The 21,185-nt window shown below is 36.3% G+C and overlaps 2 protein-coding genes across 4 annotated transcripts in view; one reads left to right on the top strand and one right to left on the bottom strand.

The window, feature by feature from the left end:
- LOC114269854 (ATP synthase subunit d, mitochondrial) overlaps nucleotides 1-13,101 on the top strand; it is an 18,908-nt gene extending 5,807 nt beyond the window's left edge. The window contains exons 3-6 of one of the 3 annotated variants that reach the window (XM_082919634.1): nucleotides 2,656-2,720; nucleotides 2,815-2,901; nucleotides 2,995-3,136; nucleotides 12,451-13,101. In XM_082919634.1, coding sequence (XP_082775760.1) covers nucleotides 2,656-2,720; nucleotides 2,815-2,901; nucleotides 2,995-3,096 — 254 coding nt within the window. In that variant the 3' untranslated portion in view covers nucleotides 3,097-3,136; nucleotides 12,451-13,101. Of the gene's footprint in view, nucleotides 1-2,655; nucleotides 2,721-2,814; nucleotides 2,902-2,994; nucleotides 3,137-3,252; nucleotides 3,350-5,230; nucleotides 5,499-12,450 lie in introns of those variants that run through there. The other 2 variants (XM_082919636.1, XM_028211204.2) reach the window with 2 other exon arrangements.
- Nucleotides 13,102-14,408: 1,307 nt separating this feature from the next.
- LOC145821459 (serine/threonine-protein phosphatase 7 long form homolog) lies at nucleotides 14,409-17,584 on the bottom strand. The gene is made up of 6 exons (XM_082917981.1): nucleotides 17,307-17,584; nucleotides 15,955-16,039; nucleotides 15,767-15,846; nucleotides 15,184-15,679; nucleotides 14,898-15,104; nucleotides 14,409-14,804 (listed from the first exon to the last, which is right to left on the bottom strand). Exons 1-6 carry the CDS (start codon nucleotides 17,582-17,584, stop codon nucleotides 14,619-14,621), a joined length of 1,332 nt encoding a protein of 443 aa, XP_082774107.1. The 3' UTR covers nucleotides 14,409-14,618.
- Between the last annotated feature and the right edge of the window lie 3,601 nt (nucleotides 17,585-21,185).

The raw sequence follows: 21,185 nt of genomic DNA, 5'->3' as shown, positions 1-21,185 counted from the left end.
AATGTTGAGGTAGGCAAGAAACTTGTAAATACAGCTGTCTTCCACAGTTTTCTTGTGGTGGTTGCAGTCGTCAATTGATTTCTATTCGTACGTGTTGAAGACGTCAAGATCCTGTCACAACCTTTTCAACGAATTGAAATATTTGGTGACAAAATCATCTCCTTAACGAATCTCTCCCAACTTCAAAGTCAATTCGAAAACATGAGATTGATATCCTAGGTCAGAATACATCTGACTGACATTATCCCACAACTCTTGTGCTACTAGCACATGTAATTAGAGCGTACATCCTCCTCCATGGAATTGACCAACCATGTCATAACCATGGAGTTTTTAGCGTCTCAAATGTCGAATAGCAGATCATTAACAGCAGGATCCTTTTTGTCACCCATGATGTAGCCGATCTTTCCTTGCCCGCGGATATACATCCGGACGGATTGCGACCAGCGGGGAAAGTTATCACCATTTAGGCGGATGGTGGTGATTTGGACAAAGTGAGAGTTGGACGTTTTCACCAGAATGGCAACGGTAGGGGTTGAAGTGGTTTCAGACGTGACTTCCGACATGACTACGACGGTTTTAGGGCTGCTGTGTTTTTGCTCTGATACCAACTCAGAAAATATGAGGAAGGAATATATTTTTAATCTACATGAGAATGAGAACATGATTCTCCTTTATAAATAGAGCAATTACAACAGAAAAGGAAACTAATTAAAGCTAATATTTGACAGCTTCTACTTTCCTATTTTTCCTTATTTTATACAGCTTTTACTATCCATATTTACATAGAAAAACAGATCCTAAAATATTGACTGAATCAAGGCCTTAATAACCGAATTTCCAGCATAACCTCAAAAAAAATAAAAATAAATAAATAAATAGAGAATAAACCTCAAACATGCTCCTACTGTCTTCCAAGGAGAACAATCATGTGTTGTGTGCACATGGCTGCAGCCAGATGATTAGTGGTTTGTGTGGGGAAGGAGATAAATACATATAAGGGAAGGAAATACAAATAGTTGCACAAAGCAGAAGAGTTTAAGGTTGGGAATGGGGGCAGGGGTGGAATGAGTTTCTAGAATGAGGCCCCCATAGGAGTTTTTTGCTACTAAGGGAAATATGTAAATGTAATCCCTTTGGATTTCTTTAGATTTCTATGGATAATGCTGTTTTGTTTAGTCTCCTAAGATTTTGAACTTCAAACATCTGTTGTCAGTAATTTAGTTTGTTGTTGTGTGGAAGAGATACTGGAGTAAGATAATTGTGCTGATTCTACCAGTTGGGAATGAAAACTTTGTTTCTAGGCTACCAGTTAAGAGCAGTGTTTCTTTGGTAGGGTACTTTGTGTGTTGTGGAAGTACTGGCCCAAATGAAATCTGACATGGTTTTATACAAACTGAATAAACTTGACATTCTGATGTAAAAAGACACTGGCGCAAAAACAACTATATACCCTTAGCAGTTTTGCGCACAGATGTCCAATTCATACTGAGACGCACTTCTGTGAAAGGACTTCTTTTTCAGAGTTCATATTTATTGGACTAAATCAAAAGATTACAAGACTCAAGATGAGAGGACTTGCAAGCCCAATCCCAGTATACCTCACATTAGAAGTGGTCTGCAAAAGTTCCTCGCTTTACTTTTCACTCTTTGTGGCTCTGACTCCGCAAACTCTCTTTATCCCAATGTTCCATGAAACTCCTCTCTCGAATCTTTGCTTATTGCAACTCCTACATATTGGCCTTGGATGGGTATGTGATGCAACTAAAATGTGTTGGTTTTTGTTAATAAAAACACTCAATCATGAAACACTATCTCACAAAGTTCTAGTTCATTGATGGGAAAACAATGGATTCCAATTAAACCTAAGTTTTCACCCTCAATTTGCGTAGTGACTTGTGCATGAGAAACTAAGCTCTTATTTATAAGAGAACTAGAAATTTAACCTAATTAAGCCAAGTTTCGGCTGCCCACTTGAGCGCCCATTGGGTGGGCTTCAAGCACTGGCTATTGACTTGCATTGGGTTGCAATGTGGACCAATTATAAAGTGACACACTCGAGTGGCTATTGAGTGAGTGTGGTATATGGGAAACTAGCTATTGGAAAATAGAGATGTCTATGCTCGAGTTGGAATTAGGTCCTCTTCAAGTGGGACCTGCTGGAATGGGGAAAGTCAAAATTTCACGACCCGCTAGAGCAGGGCATTGCGTTTGGCAAATGTGCACAGCTCATATTTTGGAAATGAAATCCAAATTACATAGTACAACAGATAACACTAAGCCTATAAATCCCACAAAACATAGACCTAATATGGAAATTGCAACACTAACCTACTATATATCCTATAACATGAAAAGGGTATAGATTGTGGTTTCAGACTTCATTGTTATTTTTGTTTGTGAGAATTTGAAAAAATGAAAACCAAAGGTAAAAATGAAAATGAAAATGATATGAATAAATAAATAAATAAGATGCCCGAAAATTGTGATTAGAGATCTTTTGTCTTTGTAACAATAGGATCATGATTTATAATAGCCAGTGGCCGAAATTTATTTTATTGGAACAAAAGGAATTTGACACTGACTCAATTCTCTCACTCTCTGGACTTTCTTTTGTCTTGAATGTGCATTCTTCAACTGTTCATTGCTCTGTAGGCATTGAAATCCCAAAGTATGTAGACAATGTTACTCCTCAATACAAACCAAAGTTTGAAGCCCTGGTGAGAACTCAATGTTTCCTGTTGGTTGAATAGAGCTTGGTCTTTTTGCAAAAGGAGAAACATATAATATAGCGTTATGTTTTTGAGTTAACAGTTGGTGGAACTGAAAGAAGCAGAAAAGAAGTCTCTGAAGGAGTCTGAAAGGTTGGAGAAAGAAATTGCAGAAGTCCAAGAGTTGAAGGTAATGTAAAACTGTCGGTTCTGTTCTTTTCATCTCTTTGCTCATTTTTCTTTATTTTGGTCTCTGATGTGGTGGTTGTTTATCATGTAACAGAATAAGATCAGTACCATGACAGCAGAAGAATATTTCTCCAAGCATCCAGAGGTAAAGAAGAAGTTTGATGATGAAATCCGAAATGATTACTGGGGCTATTGATGTCAGCTGTGTGTAGCAGTTCAATGCACCACTTTTACAGGTGAACTTTTTTCTTGTTCATCTGTATCTGTTTCGGTTTTTTAGAATTTAAAATAAAAAAAAAATTATAAAAAAAAAGGGAAAACCAAATCGTTTTGCTTTATGTTTCTTTTGTAGAGCTTGAACTACAATGTATTTCATGTTGAGATGTCTTCATCCAGAGAGATTAAAGAGTTGATTTCTATTTCAAAAACAAAATGTGGATTGCTTTAAATCATGGTTTGAGTTTGACATGTTTTTCTTTCTCCCATTAACTTGTATCATGCAAGCTTTTCCAGCAAAATTGATTATTTTCTAATAATATATATATATATATATATATATATATGGACTCGCATAGTTTCCTAATTGATGTAAGAAGCATATTAGCTGATTAAGAGCAATAAGATTGGCGAATTGCAGATTATCTTTCTGATGTAGGCAATATGGTTTGTGACTGCAAGAGTCTATCGGCTTCTTTTAGTAGCATAGAGAGGTGGCAATGCCACGGCTCATGCTTAGGGTTGTAAATGAGTCAAGTGGTCAGACTTGACTTGAACGCTTTATGAGCTTCAAAGTAACCTCAGCTTGTTTATCTTTCGAGTTAATCTCAAATGAGTTTTAAACTAGGTGATAGCTTAATTTTTTTTATAATACATATAAGAGAGCCAAATTGAGTGATAATTAGTTCAATCTTGGGTCCAAGCCCTACCTAACGAGACATTTGGGCCTATTTTTGTTTTTCAAGTTTCTTGAGGAGACATGCTAACATTGGTGTAAGGTGTAAGGTGCAAGGTGGATTGCCTACCACTACCAAGGCTGATGTCCATTTTCAATATTATAGTTCCAAAAAAATGAAGCGAAGCAATTTGGAAAGGAAAGGGCTTTTAGGAGAGGAAAATTACACTAATTATAGTTATTTCACTTTTTATGGGTAACTAAATAATGGGTTATTTTCATGAATTCAAAAAATAAATAAATAAATAAATAAATTAATGGGCTCATTTGATAGAATTATAAGGCAATTTATTTAGCTTATTTGATTAAAAAAATTGCATAGTAGTTGTATTTGGTTACAATTTTAGATTATAACTTGTTTGTTTTTTTTAGCGTATTTGGCCAAAACAAATTTGAGATTTTCATAAGTTACAATTTGTAACTTTTTTTTTTTAATCATATTTGAAACCATTAAATAAATATGGACAAAATAATCCGTTAAATATTTGTATAACAAAAAGATTATGTGACTACTTTACTAAGTAGGTTCAATTTTTTTTTTTTCCGAACAAATTGTAAAAGTTGTACTAAATAGATTTATAACTTATTTAAAATCTTTTAAGCTAATAATAAAAAAAGTTATAATTATAAAAGTCAACCTTATAAGCGATATAACTTATTTAAAATCTTTTAAGCTAATAATAAAAAAAGTTATAATTATAAAAGTCAACCTTATAAGCGATACCAAATGGGCTAATGTATATACATATATTGACAAATAGCTATTAATTTTTTCTCATTTTTCTTATCCAATTAAAAAAAAAAAACTTTCGTTTCATTTTCTTTTTCCTTTTAAACCAATAGAGTGATAAATGTTGATGGATTTTTGTCAAGTAATTAAGTGTCAAATAATGACTCACTTAGGAGTTATTTGGAGTGTCCTATATAGGTGTATTTTTTGTCTTTTTAGATCAAAAAGTTGAGGAAAAAAATATGGATGTTTGGATTAACTTTTTGACTTTTTACGAAAAAATGTGTATTAAAAAATTGTATAAATAAGTGTGTTGGAGAAGTTAGTAATTAGGCCGTATAGGTTGGGCAACGCAGTCTGCTGGTTAGGAGATGGAAAAAGATTGCCTCATTTTCGAACTTTAATTGGACGGTGTTGTTCGGTCCGTGGGGGCTCACCATGGGTCCCGTTTTGTTAATCGGAACCGTTCAATGTGTAGAATTCGTCGAGTAATATATGCTCGTAAAAAAATCACATTGATTGGATATCGATAGCTATCTGATCGTGTTAGTTTTTTTGTCAACTGTTAACTATAATATCATCTATTTTTTATACAAAATTGATTTGATCATGTAGTTAGTGATATCCGATAGACGTGATTTTTTACAGGCATATAGTACTAGACGATTTCTACATATTAACGGTTCGGATTATCAAAACGAAACCCGTGATGAGCCTCCATGGACCCAACATTACCATTCAACTTAGAGAATATATATATGAAATTTTTTTTTCCCCGTTCACTATGTTTGCTTTGACGTTAGTACCTAGAATGACGTGAAGTTGATTTGTATTTTAATATTATGTATATTAATTTTTTTATATTTTTTTTGTAAATAGTGATAATTTTTTTGATAACTTTTTGACTTTTTCTAAAGATCCCAAATCAGGCCTGTTATAATTAATTGACACTTAATTAATTGACAAAAATCCATTAACATTTATCACTCTATTGGTTTAAAAGGAAAAAGAGGGGCATTTCCCTAAATAAGTCAAAATAATAAGGGAATTCTCAAACTAAGCCTAGTTTTGAAAGATTTCTCAAAGTAAGCTAACTCGCGGTTCACAATCGCGAGTTCAACACTTTTCCACCCCTGTCGCCTGAAACTTGCCAAAATTGAAACTCGCTGTTACGAAAAGCGAGTTTAATTAAGAACTCGCTGTTAGAAAACGCAAGTTTAATTAATTTTTTTTCTTTTGAACTCGCTTTTCACAAGCACGATTTCATCCCACGCTGAACTCGCTTTTTGAAAGCACGAGTTTAGCAGAAATGATTTTTGTTCTGAACTCGCTGTTTGTAAGCACGAGTTTATCAAAAAAAAATTTCTAATGAACTCGCTCTTTGTAACCACGAGTTCATCAAAACCCACGTTTTATGAAAAAAAAAAATTCTTCTAACCTCACTCTTTAGAACCACGGTTTTTGCCAAATTTTTTTATGAACTGCGCTTTTAGCGTAAATTTTTTTTTAATTTCAATTTTACTGAACTTTAAAGAAAAAATTTTCGTTCTTTTGTTTATGTTGTCATTATTTTGGTGATAATATATTTCAGAATAATTTTTTTAGTTAAAATTCTTTTACTAAAACCGTTTTCATATTAATTTTTTTTTCTTTCCTTTTGTCTTTATTTTGGGTTAGAATGTGTAATTCAACATTTTTTTTTTTTATTTTGTTTGACTAAAGTAAATTTATTTTGTTTTTTCTTGTGTTTGTTTTGGGTTAGAAGGTAATAATGTAATTCATAAATTTTTTGAGCTTTAGTAAAGCCATTTTGATGTCAATTTTTTTTAATTATTATTTCTTTGTTTTGCGTTAGAAGGTGTTATTCAGTAATTTGTTTGGGCTTTAATAAATCTGTTTTCATTTAAATATATATATTTTTTCTTTTGTCTTTATTTTGGGTTAGAAGGTGATAATGTAATTCATAAATTTCTTTTCACTTTACTAAAGCTATTTTCGTGTAAAGTTTTTTATTTTTTTCTCTTGTCTTTGTTTTGGGTTAGAATGTGTTATTCAGAATTTTATTTTGGCTTTACTAAAGCCGTTTTCATGTAAATAATATATATTTTTTTCTGTTGTCTTTGTTTTGGGTTAGAAGCTGATAATGTAATTTCTAAATTTCTTCTCGCTTTACTAAAGTCGTTTTCATGTAAACTTTGTTATTTTTTATTTTTTTCTCTTGTCTTTGTTTTGGGTTAGAATGTGTTATTCAGAAATTAGTTTTGGCTTTACTAAAGCCGTTTTCATTTAAATAATATTTTTTTTTTCTGTTGTCTTTGTTTTGGGTTAAAAGCTGATAATGTAATTCATAAATTTCTTCTCGCTTTACTAAAGCCGTTTTTATGTAAATTTTGATATTTTTTATTTTTTTCTCTTCTCTTTGTTTTGGGTTAGAATGTGTTATTCAGAAATTGGTTTTGGCTTTACTAAAGTCGTTTTCATTTAAATAATATTTTTTTTCCTGTTGTCTTTGTTTTGGATTAGAAGCTGATAATGTAATTCATAAAACCTTGAGGAAAAAACACATAAGTCTCCCACAAAAATACGTAAGTAGTACAAACATAAGTCTCGAACAACAATACATTGTGGACACCATGAACTGAACACACAATACATAGATAAACATAATAGTTAGACAGACAAATATTAGCCAGACAATCTGACCAACTCATTACGGAAACACTTACTCTAACACAGACATTACATATTAATGCATGACCTAATATTGCCGAAGTGTAGACATTAACACCTAATTCGCGCTTAAATCGGTAGGTGGCTCAGAGTCTGAACAATCCAAAAGCTCAGCATCAGAGACAAGCTGAGAATCCTCCATGATACCCTTGATAGCTGCATCATTTGGTTCTGTTTTGTTCTTCTGGGCATCCTTCTTAACTATGTATAGCTGCATATCGCGGCTAACCTACGGTTCATTTGAGAAATCTCACGTTGTAGTCTTTCACATAGTCGATCAACATTATCAGGATCTTCCTTTTGGATCTCAACAGAACGTGCTTTTGGCACCTTCAATCGATTTTCCCGACATAATCTTTCTATTTGGACTCGCTCTATAAATAGTGCGGGCCACTTCAGAAGTCTAGCGTTTGCTAAACCATATCCTGTTTGATTATCTGATGGTTCCTCCACCAAACCACATGGATCTCGATAGTACTTGGGCATGACAAAATGTCGCTTCCCAAACCTATCATGATAAGCACAAGAGGCATCTAACGAAGCAAATGGTGTTTCATCTTCAGCATCGTCACTTCCCCTTCCTCCTCCTCGTTGTGAACTGTCACCCCTTTGCAAGTTCCTACCACCTCTGCGATTCCCACTCCCTCCCATGAACCATGTAGCCATGCTAATTTTTTAAAACAAATGAATGATAATTTCGTAGGGCGAAATGAGTTGTAAGGTTGTGTCTTCACCTTTAGTCGTTTATATAGTTGGTTATGAACAGCTTTAGAAATATGGCCCTGCATGACAATCCCACATAAACAAACAAGGTATGAGTTGTCAGTAGAATGAAAAACCAGAAAAAAGGAAATATTGTGCACCAAGTCACATGACTTGACAATCCATCTGCATATACCGACAAAATAAGGGCATGCTCACTGTAAGGTAAATCAGTGAATTCACTGTTGCCATGTGACTTTCTGAATTGAGAATCGCACATATATTAATAAGAAATGAGTTGTCATTGTAATAAAAAAGTCGAGCAAAAAATTGAGAAAACCAAAGTCTGTGCACCAAGTCACATGACTTGACAATCCATCTGCATATACTGACAAAATAAGGGCATGCTCACTGTAAGGTAAATCAGTGAATTCACTGTTGCCGTGTGACTTTCTGAATTGAGAATCCAACATTTATCAATAAGAGATGAGTTGTCATTGTGTATCAAATAATCGAGCAAAATATCGAGAAAACCAAAGCCTGTGCACCAGGTCACATGACTTTACAATCCATCTGCATATACTGACAAGTCTCTTCACGATTTGACTACTCAATGTTTGAAAAAATGAAGCTTATGTAGGCAATGTTGTGTTTCACGTAGCTATGCATCATTCGTTGTTATGACCTACTATTTCTATCAACGGGAAAAGTATGACTATTTGAATTTTTGTTGTCATTTGGAATTATTTTAAAATCAACTTTTGATTATTCGATTTGTAATATTTTGGGAAACATTTACAATCTCAACTTTTGAAATCAATTTTAAAATAATGGTGGACCTTGTGAGTGAAACGTGGGTTAGGTAGGAGTACTTGGCCACCAATGTTTGTGAATATCATGGTGCATTCAAATCTGTCTGGAAAACTGGTGTTACACAGTAATTTCAGAAGTGTTGTTCTCTTTGGGTATAAATCCGAAAAATAACAAATCAGCATCATTAGAATTGGTTACAATTCTAGTTTCTATACTAAGAGAATCGTCAATTTCTAGTTTCTACACAATTCCAATTGGGTTTTAAACTTAGTCCCCCAACTGGACCAACCACTTGGGTTTGAGCTTGTTTGTCCAGGCCCCGAAGTTTAGTTTTCTGTCAACCCCCCATTCCTTACCAGAGTCATCATTTGTACTGGACTTACAAGAATTGAAAGGCGACTCTTTCTTCTTTCCTGATGGAGATTGAAATTCTTTACGTAGAGAATCCCTATTTGACGAGGCGCAGTTAAGGGAAGCTTTTCACCGAGCTACCTGTTCTGTTTTATGTGTTATTGAAGGCGGTAGTTCGTTTGTCTGAACTTTATTAGTCCCCCAACTAGACCAACCGCCTGGTTTGAGCTTGTTTGTCCAGCCCCCGAAATTTAGTTTTCTGTCAACCCCCTATTCCTTACCAGAGTCATCATTTTTACTAGACTTCCAGGAATTGGAATGCGACTCTTTCTTCTTTCCTGATGGAGATTGAAATTCTTTACGTAGAGGATTCCTATTTGACGAGGCCCAGTTACGGGAAGCTTTTCACAGACCTACCTGTTCTGTTTTATGTGTTATTGAAGGCGGTAGTTCGTTTCACCGAGTTTAGTTTTCTGTCAACCCCTCATTCATTACCAGAGTCATCATTTTTATTGGACTTTCAGAAATTGGAAGGTGACTCTTTCTTCTTTCCTGATGGAGATTGAAATTCTTTGTAAATTGATCCCTATTTCACCAGCCCCAGTTAAGGGAAGCTTTTCACCGAGTTACCTATTCTGTTTTATGTGTTTTAAGTATTCACATAGTTCAACATACATTAATCCATTCATTAATCCAGAATTGAGAATCACACATATATTAATAAGAAATGAGTTGTCAGTGTAATAAAAAAGTCGAGCAAAAAATTGAGAAAACCAAAGTGTGTGCACCAAGTCACATGACCTGACAGTCCATCTGCATATACCCACAAAATAAGGGTATGCTCACTGTAGGGTAAATTAGTGAATTCACTGTTGTCATGTGACTTTCTGAATTGAGAATCACACATATATCAAATTGGTGTTGAGGTAAACCAATTGAGTTTTAAATTGCTTACTAGAGTCATCATTTTGACTGGACTTCCAGGAATTGGAAGGCGACTCTTTCTTCTTTCCCGATGGAGATTGAAATTCTTTACATACAGGATCTCTATTTCACGAGCCCCAGTTAAAGAAAGCTTTTCACCGAGCTACCTGTTCTGTTTTATGTGTTTTAAGTATTCACATAATTCAACATACATTAATCCATTTGTTAATCCAGAGCATTCATTAACTCATTGCAATTCAATAAAGAAAGTCATGAACTAATAAATGTGCTGTTATAAATGTAGTTATTTCATAAACTTCAGGTTCATTAAACAAATACTTCAAATACATCCGTACGTTAGATGAACAACAACATTGTCTTACACTCCAGACAACATACAAATATATATGAAAGATAAAGGTGTTTGATTTCTCATTCCTCATCTGACATGTAGTAGTCAGAAAGATATTTTTCATTGTTTAAGACATTATTTCGGACAATCACTTTCAAATCTCTGTTGCTTGCTTCTGCCATTTCGGTGGCTAGCTGAAGCATGAAATGTCGACATCTTCGCATCAACATTCTGTTGTTCTCCTTCTTAATTCTACTAACTGTTTTTTCATAGTCACTGACATTTCGTCAAGCCATGGTTAATGAACGACGATGAGGTACCGGTGTCCCAAAGTTACGTAGATCATTAAACAATCCTTCTTGCTCCGTTACCCTGAACGCCCATTCTGCTCGGATACCAGCATAATAATCCTTCGGACTCGAGTACTTTTCGCTCTTGTAGTCATAACTAAATGGAGGTAGCAGCCACACTTTCGGATTTCTTTGTTGGCGTGAACTTCCTGCACCTCTTGAAGACATTGTTCCTAAAATAAACAAACAAATAATAATAGTAATTGTAGATATATTACTATTGTTATGACTTGAACAAACATTATACTGGGGTTGTCGCTATTTATAGACATCATACTGAGGGTTAACTAGAGATGATCTAGTGACGATAATGCATGCTGGAGTACTATGAAAAAAGTGATACCCGTGATATTATTTTTTAGCTTTTCATTTCATACAATCCTGAGTACCTGTGACTTTGTGTACCTGTGATGTAGTCACGGACGTGGTTGTCAGATAAAGTCATCATTGTAGGACAGAGGATGACACTGCAATCCCTTCATATTGGAGCAGTGAGTTGTCAAATAAAACAATATGCAGTGAGTTGTCACATCGCCCCATGAAACTGTTTTTTCATGCTTACTTTTTTAATACAGTAAGTAGTGACTTGGAATTGACGATTTCAATACAAATTGGTATTTTCAAAAAATTATAAATGAAATTAAATCCTTAAATTTTCTTTGTTTTAAACTAATATTCTTCATAAACAACCTATATTTTATTTTATTTTCACTTAATGAACTTCAGAGTCATCCTTCTCCTGTTTGCATTTTTTGTTTCTTTTTGTATATTCTGCAATGTGATAAAAAAAATAAACATTTACTTGCGCTGCAGAAAGTCACATGCATCACGTAATGTGAGGAAAAAAGTGACAAACTATATAATCATGGCAAAGTCAGAAAGTCACATGCATTACTGCATCACTGCACAAAGTCACATGCATCGCTGCATAAAGTCAGATGCATCACTGCATCGCTGCACAAAGTCACATAGCATCTGAGGAAAAAACAAAGCATCCAAATTATAACACCGGTTCAAGTAATTGGTGAGCATCACTGACAAATATTGGACGTATCACCGCGCCGAGCTACAATTTATTATCGTACCATACCTACGGTGCCCTTGTGAATTATGCAATCTATTAAAATTTTGACGGGGTGTCATGACAAAATAACAATAAATTAATAAATATGTCAATACACCTAAAAAGTAAAACAAATTTCTGAATAAATATTTCAAAGAATTTAAAAAGATTTTAAAGATTTTGAAATTGTAATTTCACATTTATTTTTTAAAAAAAATTTCAGGCAGAGAAATTTGACTACTTCAGACGTTTAGTCGGTTGATCAGCTTGGTTTTTATTTTATTTTTTTTTTTTTATGTTTTTACTTTTTGTTTTGGAATAACAATAAATTATGCAATTCATAAAAGTCGAAGTGACAACTCCTATCAAGTTGATGCATAGTTGTTCAGGTCATAAAAGTTGACGTGACAACTCTGATGCATAGTTGATTACAATAATTTCATACATACAGCTACCATGTGTATATATGGTATAAATATCGCATCATACCATAACAAAAGTTTTACAGCTATTTCGAGCGATATCATCATGAGATATACGGTGGTTGATCTATATTCAGCAATGGGTCGCTATTGGGTTGCAGATGGAGATGAATTTGAATACCCAATGAATCCAAATCTGCGTTACTCAAGTGCCACTGTCAATACCATGAGAGCTGAGTGGGAATTTCGCAAAACTCGAGCAAACGTTCTCGTTGAGCTATGTCGTGAAGTTAATCTTAAATTTCCTCGCCGGTTAGCCATGCGTATGCCAACTGATACTCCATAGTTGTTGCAAAGGGCATTGCATCGTATCCGCGACGAGGTTATTCGCATGACCCAACGTTTGCAAAGGTCCGGACTAATGAAGACCGCAAATAAGCGTGCCGAAGATGGGTTAATGGATGATGCACACCAGTACTATGCCTGGGGCATGGATGTTATGTATGAATCTGATATTAAGATGTCAGATAATGATGATACTGAATGAAATTGTTTGGATGAACGCCCAAACCATTTCTGTAATGCATGCAATTTTTAATGCTTATCCACGACTTATCTTATCAATGAAGGGAGATATTTCAATTATTTTCGAATATTTATTGTAATTCTACCTTTACTTTCTCTCCGTTATTGTTATTTTGAAGAACGCTACTTGAACTAGACTTTCATGATTTCATGCATTATTGATGTGGAATATAATAATGATACTTAATGAACAAGGTATGAGTTCATATCGATTGATAGTTGAAATACTTGTGTTTGTTTAGATATTTATTTTGTTTCCTTTTTGTTCATATTGCTCCCCACAACTATCCATTATGCAATGTTCACATTTTTTTCCCAGATTTTTGTTGTATAAAATTTTTACAAACCTGTAGCAACACAAGTGGTCCTCCAATCTCATTTAATCATAAAATCCTATCAATTCTTATCATTTTTTTCCTGTTTTTGTTTTCATTTTTATGGAAATCATCAAAACAAGTAAGAATAAAAAATTGTGAAATTATATTTTTCGAAGAAATAAGTATGACACATTTACATCATCTGTACAAGTTTGATATACAAAAACTATAACAAAAACTATAAATAAAATAAACTATACACTCCACATCACACCTGCTAATGCCCTAACTTGCCCCCAGTCCCACAACCCCGATCGTGGACCTCTCTCCTCGGTCTCCTGCGGTAGACTCTCTGAATATCTGGCTCCTATGGAGCCTGTGACTGTGACTCCCCCTCTACTGCATGTGCTGCCCCTGATCCTGGCTGTGGCAAAAGATCGGATACTGCTGTGAGCTGTGAAACTCCATCATCTGGTGCAACTGTATCAGGATTTGTAACTGGAGCTCGACCTCTGCCTCTGCCCGCACCCCGACCTCTGCCGCGACGTCCGCCACGACCAAAACCTCAGTCTCTCCCGCGTGCTCTGGGGGGGCTCAATATGGCCCTCAACGTCAACGTGGGAGATGTTAGTGAGAACTGCATCATGTGTACTCATGGTCGCGGTCGAACTGTCTGGTGGTGGTAACTGGGTGGGTGGGGTAACAACGTCATGCATGTATCGAGGCGGTGTCCAATCAGGGTCAGGCACATAAGGTATGCCAGTATGCTGCGTAAGAAGTACGTCGAGGGAATCTGTAGATATGTATGGGGTAGTATGTGGTGGGGTCGAAGGCAGTGTCGAAGGAGCTGATGTGGCAGGCGCTGAAGTGGAAGGCGCTGACGTGGACGGCGCTGATGTGTCTGGAGCAGCTGCTGAAGTGTGTACACCGTAGTGGCCGAAATGCAAACGATCTCCCCGATGGGCAAGCTGGAATGCCTGGTACAATAACTCCCGGATCTCTGCAACGGCCTCCAAGGCATGCTGCGCATCACGTCTCAAATGGGCGTCCTCAGCCAAGTGAAACGACCTTCCAGCTCCAGCCACCTGAACAAACATTCAGACGTATTATTAGGCTACAGTTCACTGAAAGTAAATCAAGTATGATTTTAATAATTATCTGACACATAATATGATACTCACCAATGCCTCAAGATAAGGGCCAGCTCCTTGATATCCAGACTCAGACACGTGGCTCGGATTCCCGACTAGTAGGTGTGTATGTCGCCGATACCACAACATGTAAGGGTCGGAAGAGGGGATCACCTCATCGTTGTAGTCAGCCTGTACAATACTGTCCCGGCGGGCATCCCACAACTGTATATATCGCATATAAAATAGACGCCAGTCAGTGCCAACTCGGCCACGCCTATCAGTGACGTGCAACTGTCACTCAGTGTCGAACCGATCCGGCACGGACTGCACCCGACCAAACTGTCGGAGGACACGATGGGGGAGATGCCACTCAACCACGTCAAAACAAATAAGTGGCACTCTCGCCATCCATATCTCCTGACCTAGTCGGTAGTAGTCGGGGAGCGTATCGAGGACCCCAGCGTAAGGCTGCCAGATAAACTACAATGACGACAAATAATTTAAATTTTGCTCGTGAACTCAAAACATATACAATGAAGAAGACAACTAAAACGCAATAAAAAAAGTTCATACCTCGCCCTCGATCATCCGGTCCAGCTGGTCTCTATAAACTACCACTATGTGGGTCGAGACGACCTCGTGGCCCATGTCAACCCTCCACCGGCTACCTCGCGGTCCGGTGGGCAACTGCATGTCCCCCTCACCCATAGGAAGCTCACCAGGACCAACCGGTTGCCGCCTAGACGGGGCAATGCGAATCAATCTCTCCCATGCCCAAATCTGTAATAGTTTGAACACAATTACAATACTGATATATGGCTATAAATATGAATTGACATGTAATAAAATTGTTACTAACCTGTAGCAACACAAGTGGTCCTCCAATCTCCCTCGTACCCACCTGAGCTGCTCGACATAGCATCCTATACAACCATGCCAGAGCCGCGCTACCCCAGCTATACTGCCCAATCTCCTCAATGTCTCTCAGCAATGGCAAGTACATCAGCTTGACCAGGTTTTGTGACTTATCAGAGAGAAGTACCCCCCCAATAAGCCACAGAATATATGCTCGGGTATGCTGCTGTACCAACTCATCTGGAGCATGATTTGGAAGATGAGCAAAGTGCTCGGCCAGCCACCTCACCCTCACTCTACCTGGCTGTAAATCTGCTAGTGTAGGTGCTACTCCCAATAGCTCAGCACATAGGGCTATCCACTGCCTCGTCGCGACAGAAGAGTCAACTCCAGTAACTGCTCGGCCATCAATCCGAAGACCATATAGGACGGATACGTCCTGCAACGTGACGGTGGCCTCCCCGATCGGGAAATGGAATGTATGAGTCTCTGTGCGCCACCTCTCAACGAGAGCAGTGATGAGTGCGTGGTTCAGTCGAATGTGCTCGATACGATACACACCATAGAATCCCGCGCGTAATAGATACTGCAAGACTCTATGGTCCAATGGATGCTCCCACAATCCAGAATCTGCCCGACGGCATGTCAACACGGTGCGTGCCTCATCCTGCACAACAGAATTACCAATTCAAATAATAACATTATCCCGAAATATACAACAAAATGCAATGTATTTTAATTGTAGCCGTAAAGTGCAACAAACGTTATTGCATACCCGACGGTCCCACATACTGTCAGCCCAATGTGTCTGTCTCAACAGTGGAACCTCCTCAGGTACATGTGCCATGAAGCCTGTACAACTGAAATTATTGATCCATATCAAAAGCTCATTTAATCATAGCATAATAACAGAGAAAACTGTAATTATTGATTTTGTACTGAACGATGTAAAATACAATGAAGTAAATGTTATGGGTTCGAGAAAAAGACAAATTTATGTGCCACTTACACGGAAGCAATTCGAAATTAATGATTACATTTATGGCATATTTGACAAAACTGAAATATTTATTTTGTAATGCTAAAAGTTTGAATAAATTATAAATTTTGCAAAATACATATAAAATTTTGTAATTGTGAACAATGACCGCAGCATTCCAATTTTTAAAATTTTAATTTATAATAGGTTAATTTTTTAAAATTTTGTAAATTTTTTAAATTATAAAATGTGAACAATGATTGCAGCATTCGATATTTAATTTATTCAAAAATATGAAATTTTGAAATGGTAGAAGAACTACGTGATTAAGTATGGAATATTATAATACACATTTCGAATCAAGTACTCCGTGAAAAACTAGTACACATTTTCAATAAATTATAAAAGTTTGAATAAATTGTACACATTTTTAATTTTGCATTACACATTTTTGACTCAAGTACACATTTTGTAATACACACTTCAAATGTACGACCCCGTTTACAAATAAAGAATTTAAAAATACATAATTAAATGATCTATTATAAATGAAAAATTTCAAAATGATATATTACAACATGTAAGTATTACATAGTCTTCATCGACCAAGTCGCGCTGGACATGTTCGCCTGTCATGACCTGTCTGGTGGCACTCACTGCAACGAGCTGTCAAACGCCTGTCTGATATATCCATCTTATTCGGAATACGAGCCATAGATGTACGACCCCGTTTTACTTCTCGCAGACGAAGGTCATTAGGCATTAAGGTCCACTGCGGATCATCCCAATAATCTTCATGCGATATTGGGTTGAATTTAGTTTCCCAAACCCTTATGTATACAAGAAGCCTGTATACTGGATCAACGTATTGGAATGGATTGTCATCGCATTCAGACATTACAGCGAGCATATGAGAACATGGATAGTGTCTTATCTCATATTTCTTACAACTGCACGTGGGTTGATTCATCCGCACAATCTGTCTATTGCGACCTCGTCCACGGCGAAAAGATGTTTGCACCTCAAATATACGGCGGGGCCTATAAGATAATATTGAAACAAACTAATCAAGTTCATGTTTTTAGATGTAATTAACTTAACAACATAATAATAACAATTTTTTCACATTATAAACTAACCTGTCATACGATATCAACTTGAAAGTATTTCCTCTTGCGATACCCTCCTCCATAGTTCTTTGCATCTCTCTAGGGTATTGGAAGTCATTGCGTACATCTGTTTCAGCTTGAGCTCCCATCTCGTCAAAATATTTGATGAGTCGTCGAAATGTGAATTCAACCATTGCTAAAATAGGTAAGTTCCTTGCACCTTTCAAGACACTGTTGAAGCACTCTGTATCATTACTGGTCAATACCCCCCAACGATATCCACCGTCATATGCAAGGGCCCAGTCCTCAGGATTCATTTTGTGGACTCAATCGATGGCTTCTTGGTTAATAGCCTGTATCTAATCTAAGTAACCATTACACTTTCGTCGTTGATCAGCACTCCCTGCTTTCCACAGAAGTTGTTTGAGCTCCTTATTTCTGAAATGTGTGTTAAAGTTACTGCAAACATGTCGAAGGCAGTGCCGATGATATCCAACAAATTGGAGCGAGGGATTCAGCCAATGCCGCCTCATAGCAGCTAAAATACTCTCAGCTCGATCAGATATCAAAGTCACTCCCTGTCGGTCCATGACAATATGTTCCTTGATATTTTGAATGAAGAACGACCAAGACTCCAAACTCTTCCTGTCGACAACAGCGAATGCAAGCGGTAATATTTTGCCATTGGCAGTGACAATCGTTGCTACAAGTAACACACCAGTGTATTTACCGTATAAGAATGTACCATCTATAGTTATAACAGGCCTACAATATCTAAAGCCATCGATGACGGGTTTGAAAGACCAGAAAACAAAGTGGAAGACGGGTATAATGGTTGCATGCCCGGTATATCTATGCTTCCATGTCACGATGGTGCTAGGATTAGATGTCTGTAATGCATGTATGAATTTAGGCAATTGCCTGTATGATTCATCCCAATCACCAAATACCATTTTAATTGCCTTTGCCCTTGCATGCCACGCCTTCTTGTATGATATACTATAGTTCATGGTCTTTTTTATATCTTCGATGACATTCTTAATTGGCATATCAGGTTCATTCTGCATACGACAATCAAATATGAGTTGGATTATCTAGATGTGAACACTATAAACAAACAAATATGTATGTATATATAAACATTTATTTTTTATACTAACCGCAACTTGTCCCAAAATATGAGAAGCAATGTAACTGGAGCTAATATTAGTGTGGTCCCTGTTCATTCGTGGGTATAAACAATGGTGAGGACCCCTGTACTGCTTTATTTCAAAAAGACCATGTTTCCTACTAAGAGATGCACACAACCACTAACTGCAGTCGTGCTTGTAAGCAGACACCCAAAGGTCTCGCTTGGAGGTTACGACCTTATACTCTCGATTATTTGTCGCATGGTACAATTTCACAGCATATAGAAGTTGCTTCTTATCAACAAAAACCATTCCTCTGTCCAACTCTGGATTTTCAGCACTCCAGATCCGGTTACAGGGAACGACATCACGGGTGCTAATGTCAAAATCACCACCCATGTGAATGTTGTCATAGAAAGGGATTTCAACTCTAGGTGGAATGAGGGCATTTTCAGGTTCAACGGGAGCCTGGGCATCATATTCTTCATCATCATCATCATCTGATCCGCCTAATAAATTTTCTTCCTCACACATTTCATTGTCATCATCGTTTAGGGCGACATCAGGACCGTACATGTCATTGTCAGCAAACTGCACCTCGTTTACTGTTTCAGCCATATTACCAGTAACTTCAACCGAAGTGGTATGATGGCTGCATGTCGGCACATCTTGTGTGTTACTGTCAAATTCATAACCATATCCACCACGTGAACTTGATTCTACACCATGGCCCTGAAATGACTGTTGTGTGTAGCCTAGTGGATAACATTGATCTGATTCATACATAGGAGACTGAAACGCTGTTGTGTCAATTCCATGCGTCAGCAATGTAGTGAACGGACGAGAATCCATATGTGTCATGTTCGGGATATTGTGTACAATCTCTTTATCAATGTAGACTTCCAAACAATTTGGTGCTTGAAAACTTGCACCGATACTTAATACGGTGTTCAACGCCTCATCGTCATTGATCGGTAATATCTTGTATTTGCTGTGTGCTTGCCACTGGCGATAAGGATATCTACATTTGAAGGTCAATCGGACACTTTCCCCGTAACTTGCCACATTTGACGTAAACATCTCCTCCAAATTGCTAAGCGTGGTGCCAATTTGCACCGCATATATCCCTTTCGGCTCAGCATCATATGCTACGCCTTCATCAGGATCCCGAATTATGTTTCCCCCCTAGTAGAAAATAATTGGAACAGTCTCCATATACTTGCTTCAATTAACACAAAAAATATTAAAATAGCAACAATATACTTATATCTCCTTGTATTTGTAAAAGAATTATATGAAATTATACTCATTCAATTATAATTACTTGTGACGCAAAAACTTTATTTAAGTAATCATCAATTATAATACAACATTCATTATTGATTTTTTAATTAAGATATGAGTTAAAATAATGATAATGGTTTAGATTTTTTAGCTTTTTAAGAAATACATCTTACAACTTATGAAAAAATTAACATCATCCTCTTATGCTATGCTTTTTACATTACTTATTATGATTAAGATCATGCTCTTGTGCACATTAAATGTAATTCAGCTAAATTTTAGGTCAAAAAACAGCTTTATTAATTTTGGATTAATTTTGTATAAATTAGAAAGTAACAACATTTGTAATCATTAAATAAATATAATTTTATTTGTGTGATGAACATCTTAATTTTATAAGGACTTGTTATTTTACTTTTGAAGTTGTAATTTAAAATTTATCAAAAATGTCTGTGTTACATGGATTCTTGAAAACAAATCAAGTAACCATATCAGACACTTGACACCTAGATAAGTGTATCATATGTATGGTCGATACTTCTCATCAGGTATGCACATATCCACGATTTTAGTCAAAAAAAATTTTGTTCTGAACTCGTTATTATAAACCACGATTTAAGCCAAAATTTTTTTTCTTCTGAACTCGCTGTTATAAACCACGATTTTATCCAAAAAAAAAAGGACTTGTGTACTCAAAACATATATATTAAAATGTGATCAGAATATCACTTATGTTGTTGGTAGCTCAAGTGGTAGTGCAATGGTGATGCCCAGGCAGAGGCGTGGGTTCAAACCACGCCAACTCCTTCTCAATTTTCAAAAAACTCAATTTTCAAACAACTACCTCGACATCACCATTGCACTACCACTTCAGCTACCAACAACATAAGTGATGCTTTGTTTACATTTTAATATATATGTTTTGAGTACACAAGTCTCTTTTTTTTTTTTTTGGATAAAGTCATAGTTTATAACAGCGAGTTCAGAAGAAAAATATTTTTGGCTAAAATCGTGGTTTATAACAGCAAGTTCAGAACAAAATTTTTTTGGACTAAAATCGTGGTTTATAACAACGAGTTCAGAAGAAAAATTTTTTTGGCTAAAATCGTGTTTCAGAACAGCGAGTTCATAATAATTTTTTTTTAATTAAAAGCGCGTTTTGTAACCGCGATTTCTTAATCAAAATCGCGTTTTGTAACCATGACTTTAAGATTTTCCAAATTCTACGCGGGACAGGCCCAGAAATGTTGAAATCGTGGTTGTGAACCGCGAGTTAGCTTATTTTGGGAATTCTTTCAAAACTAGACTTAGTTTGGGAATTGAATTAGTATTTTGACTTATTTTGGGAAATGACCCTAGGTTGTGACCTTATATAAATTATAAAGTGTTGGTAAACTTGATTTATACATAAAGAAATTTGATTTATACATATTCGTGACCACGCTTGTAAGTAAAATATGTAAAAACGTGTTTTCAAAACACATTTTGAACAAAAATTAAAAAC

Source organism: Camellia sinensis, chromosome 3, assembly GCF_055761805.1.
Source record: "Camellia sinensis isolate YWXY chromosome 3, ASM5576180v1, whole genome shotgun sequence".
In the NCBI taxonomy this organism is placed as follows: domain Eukaryota; kingdom Viridiplantae; phylum Streptophyta; class Magnoliopsida; order Ericales; family Theaceae; genus Camellia; species Camellia sinensis.
This window is presented reverse-complemented; position numbering and strand designations above follow the sequence as displayed.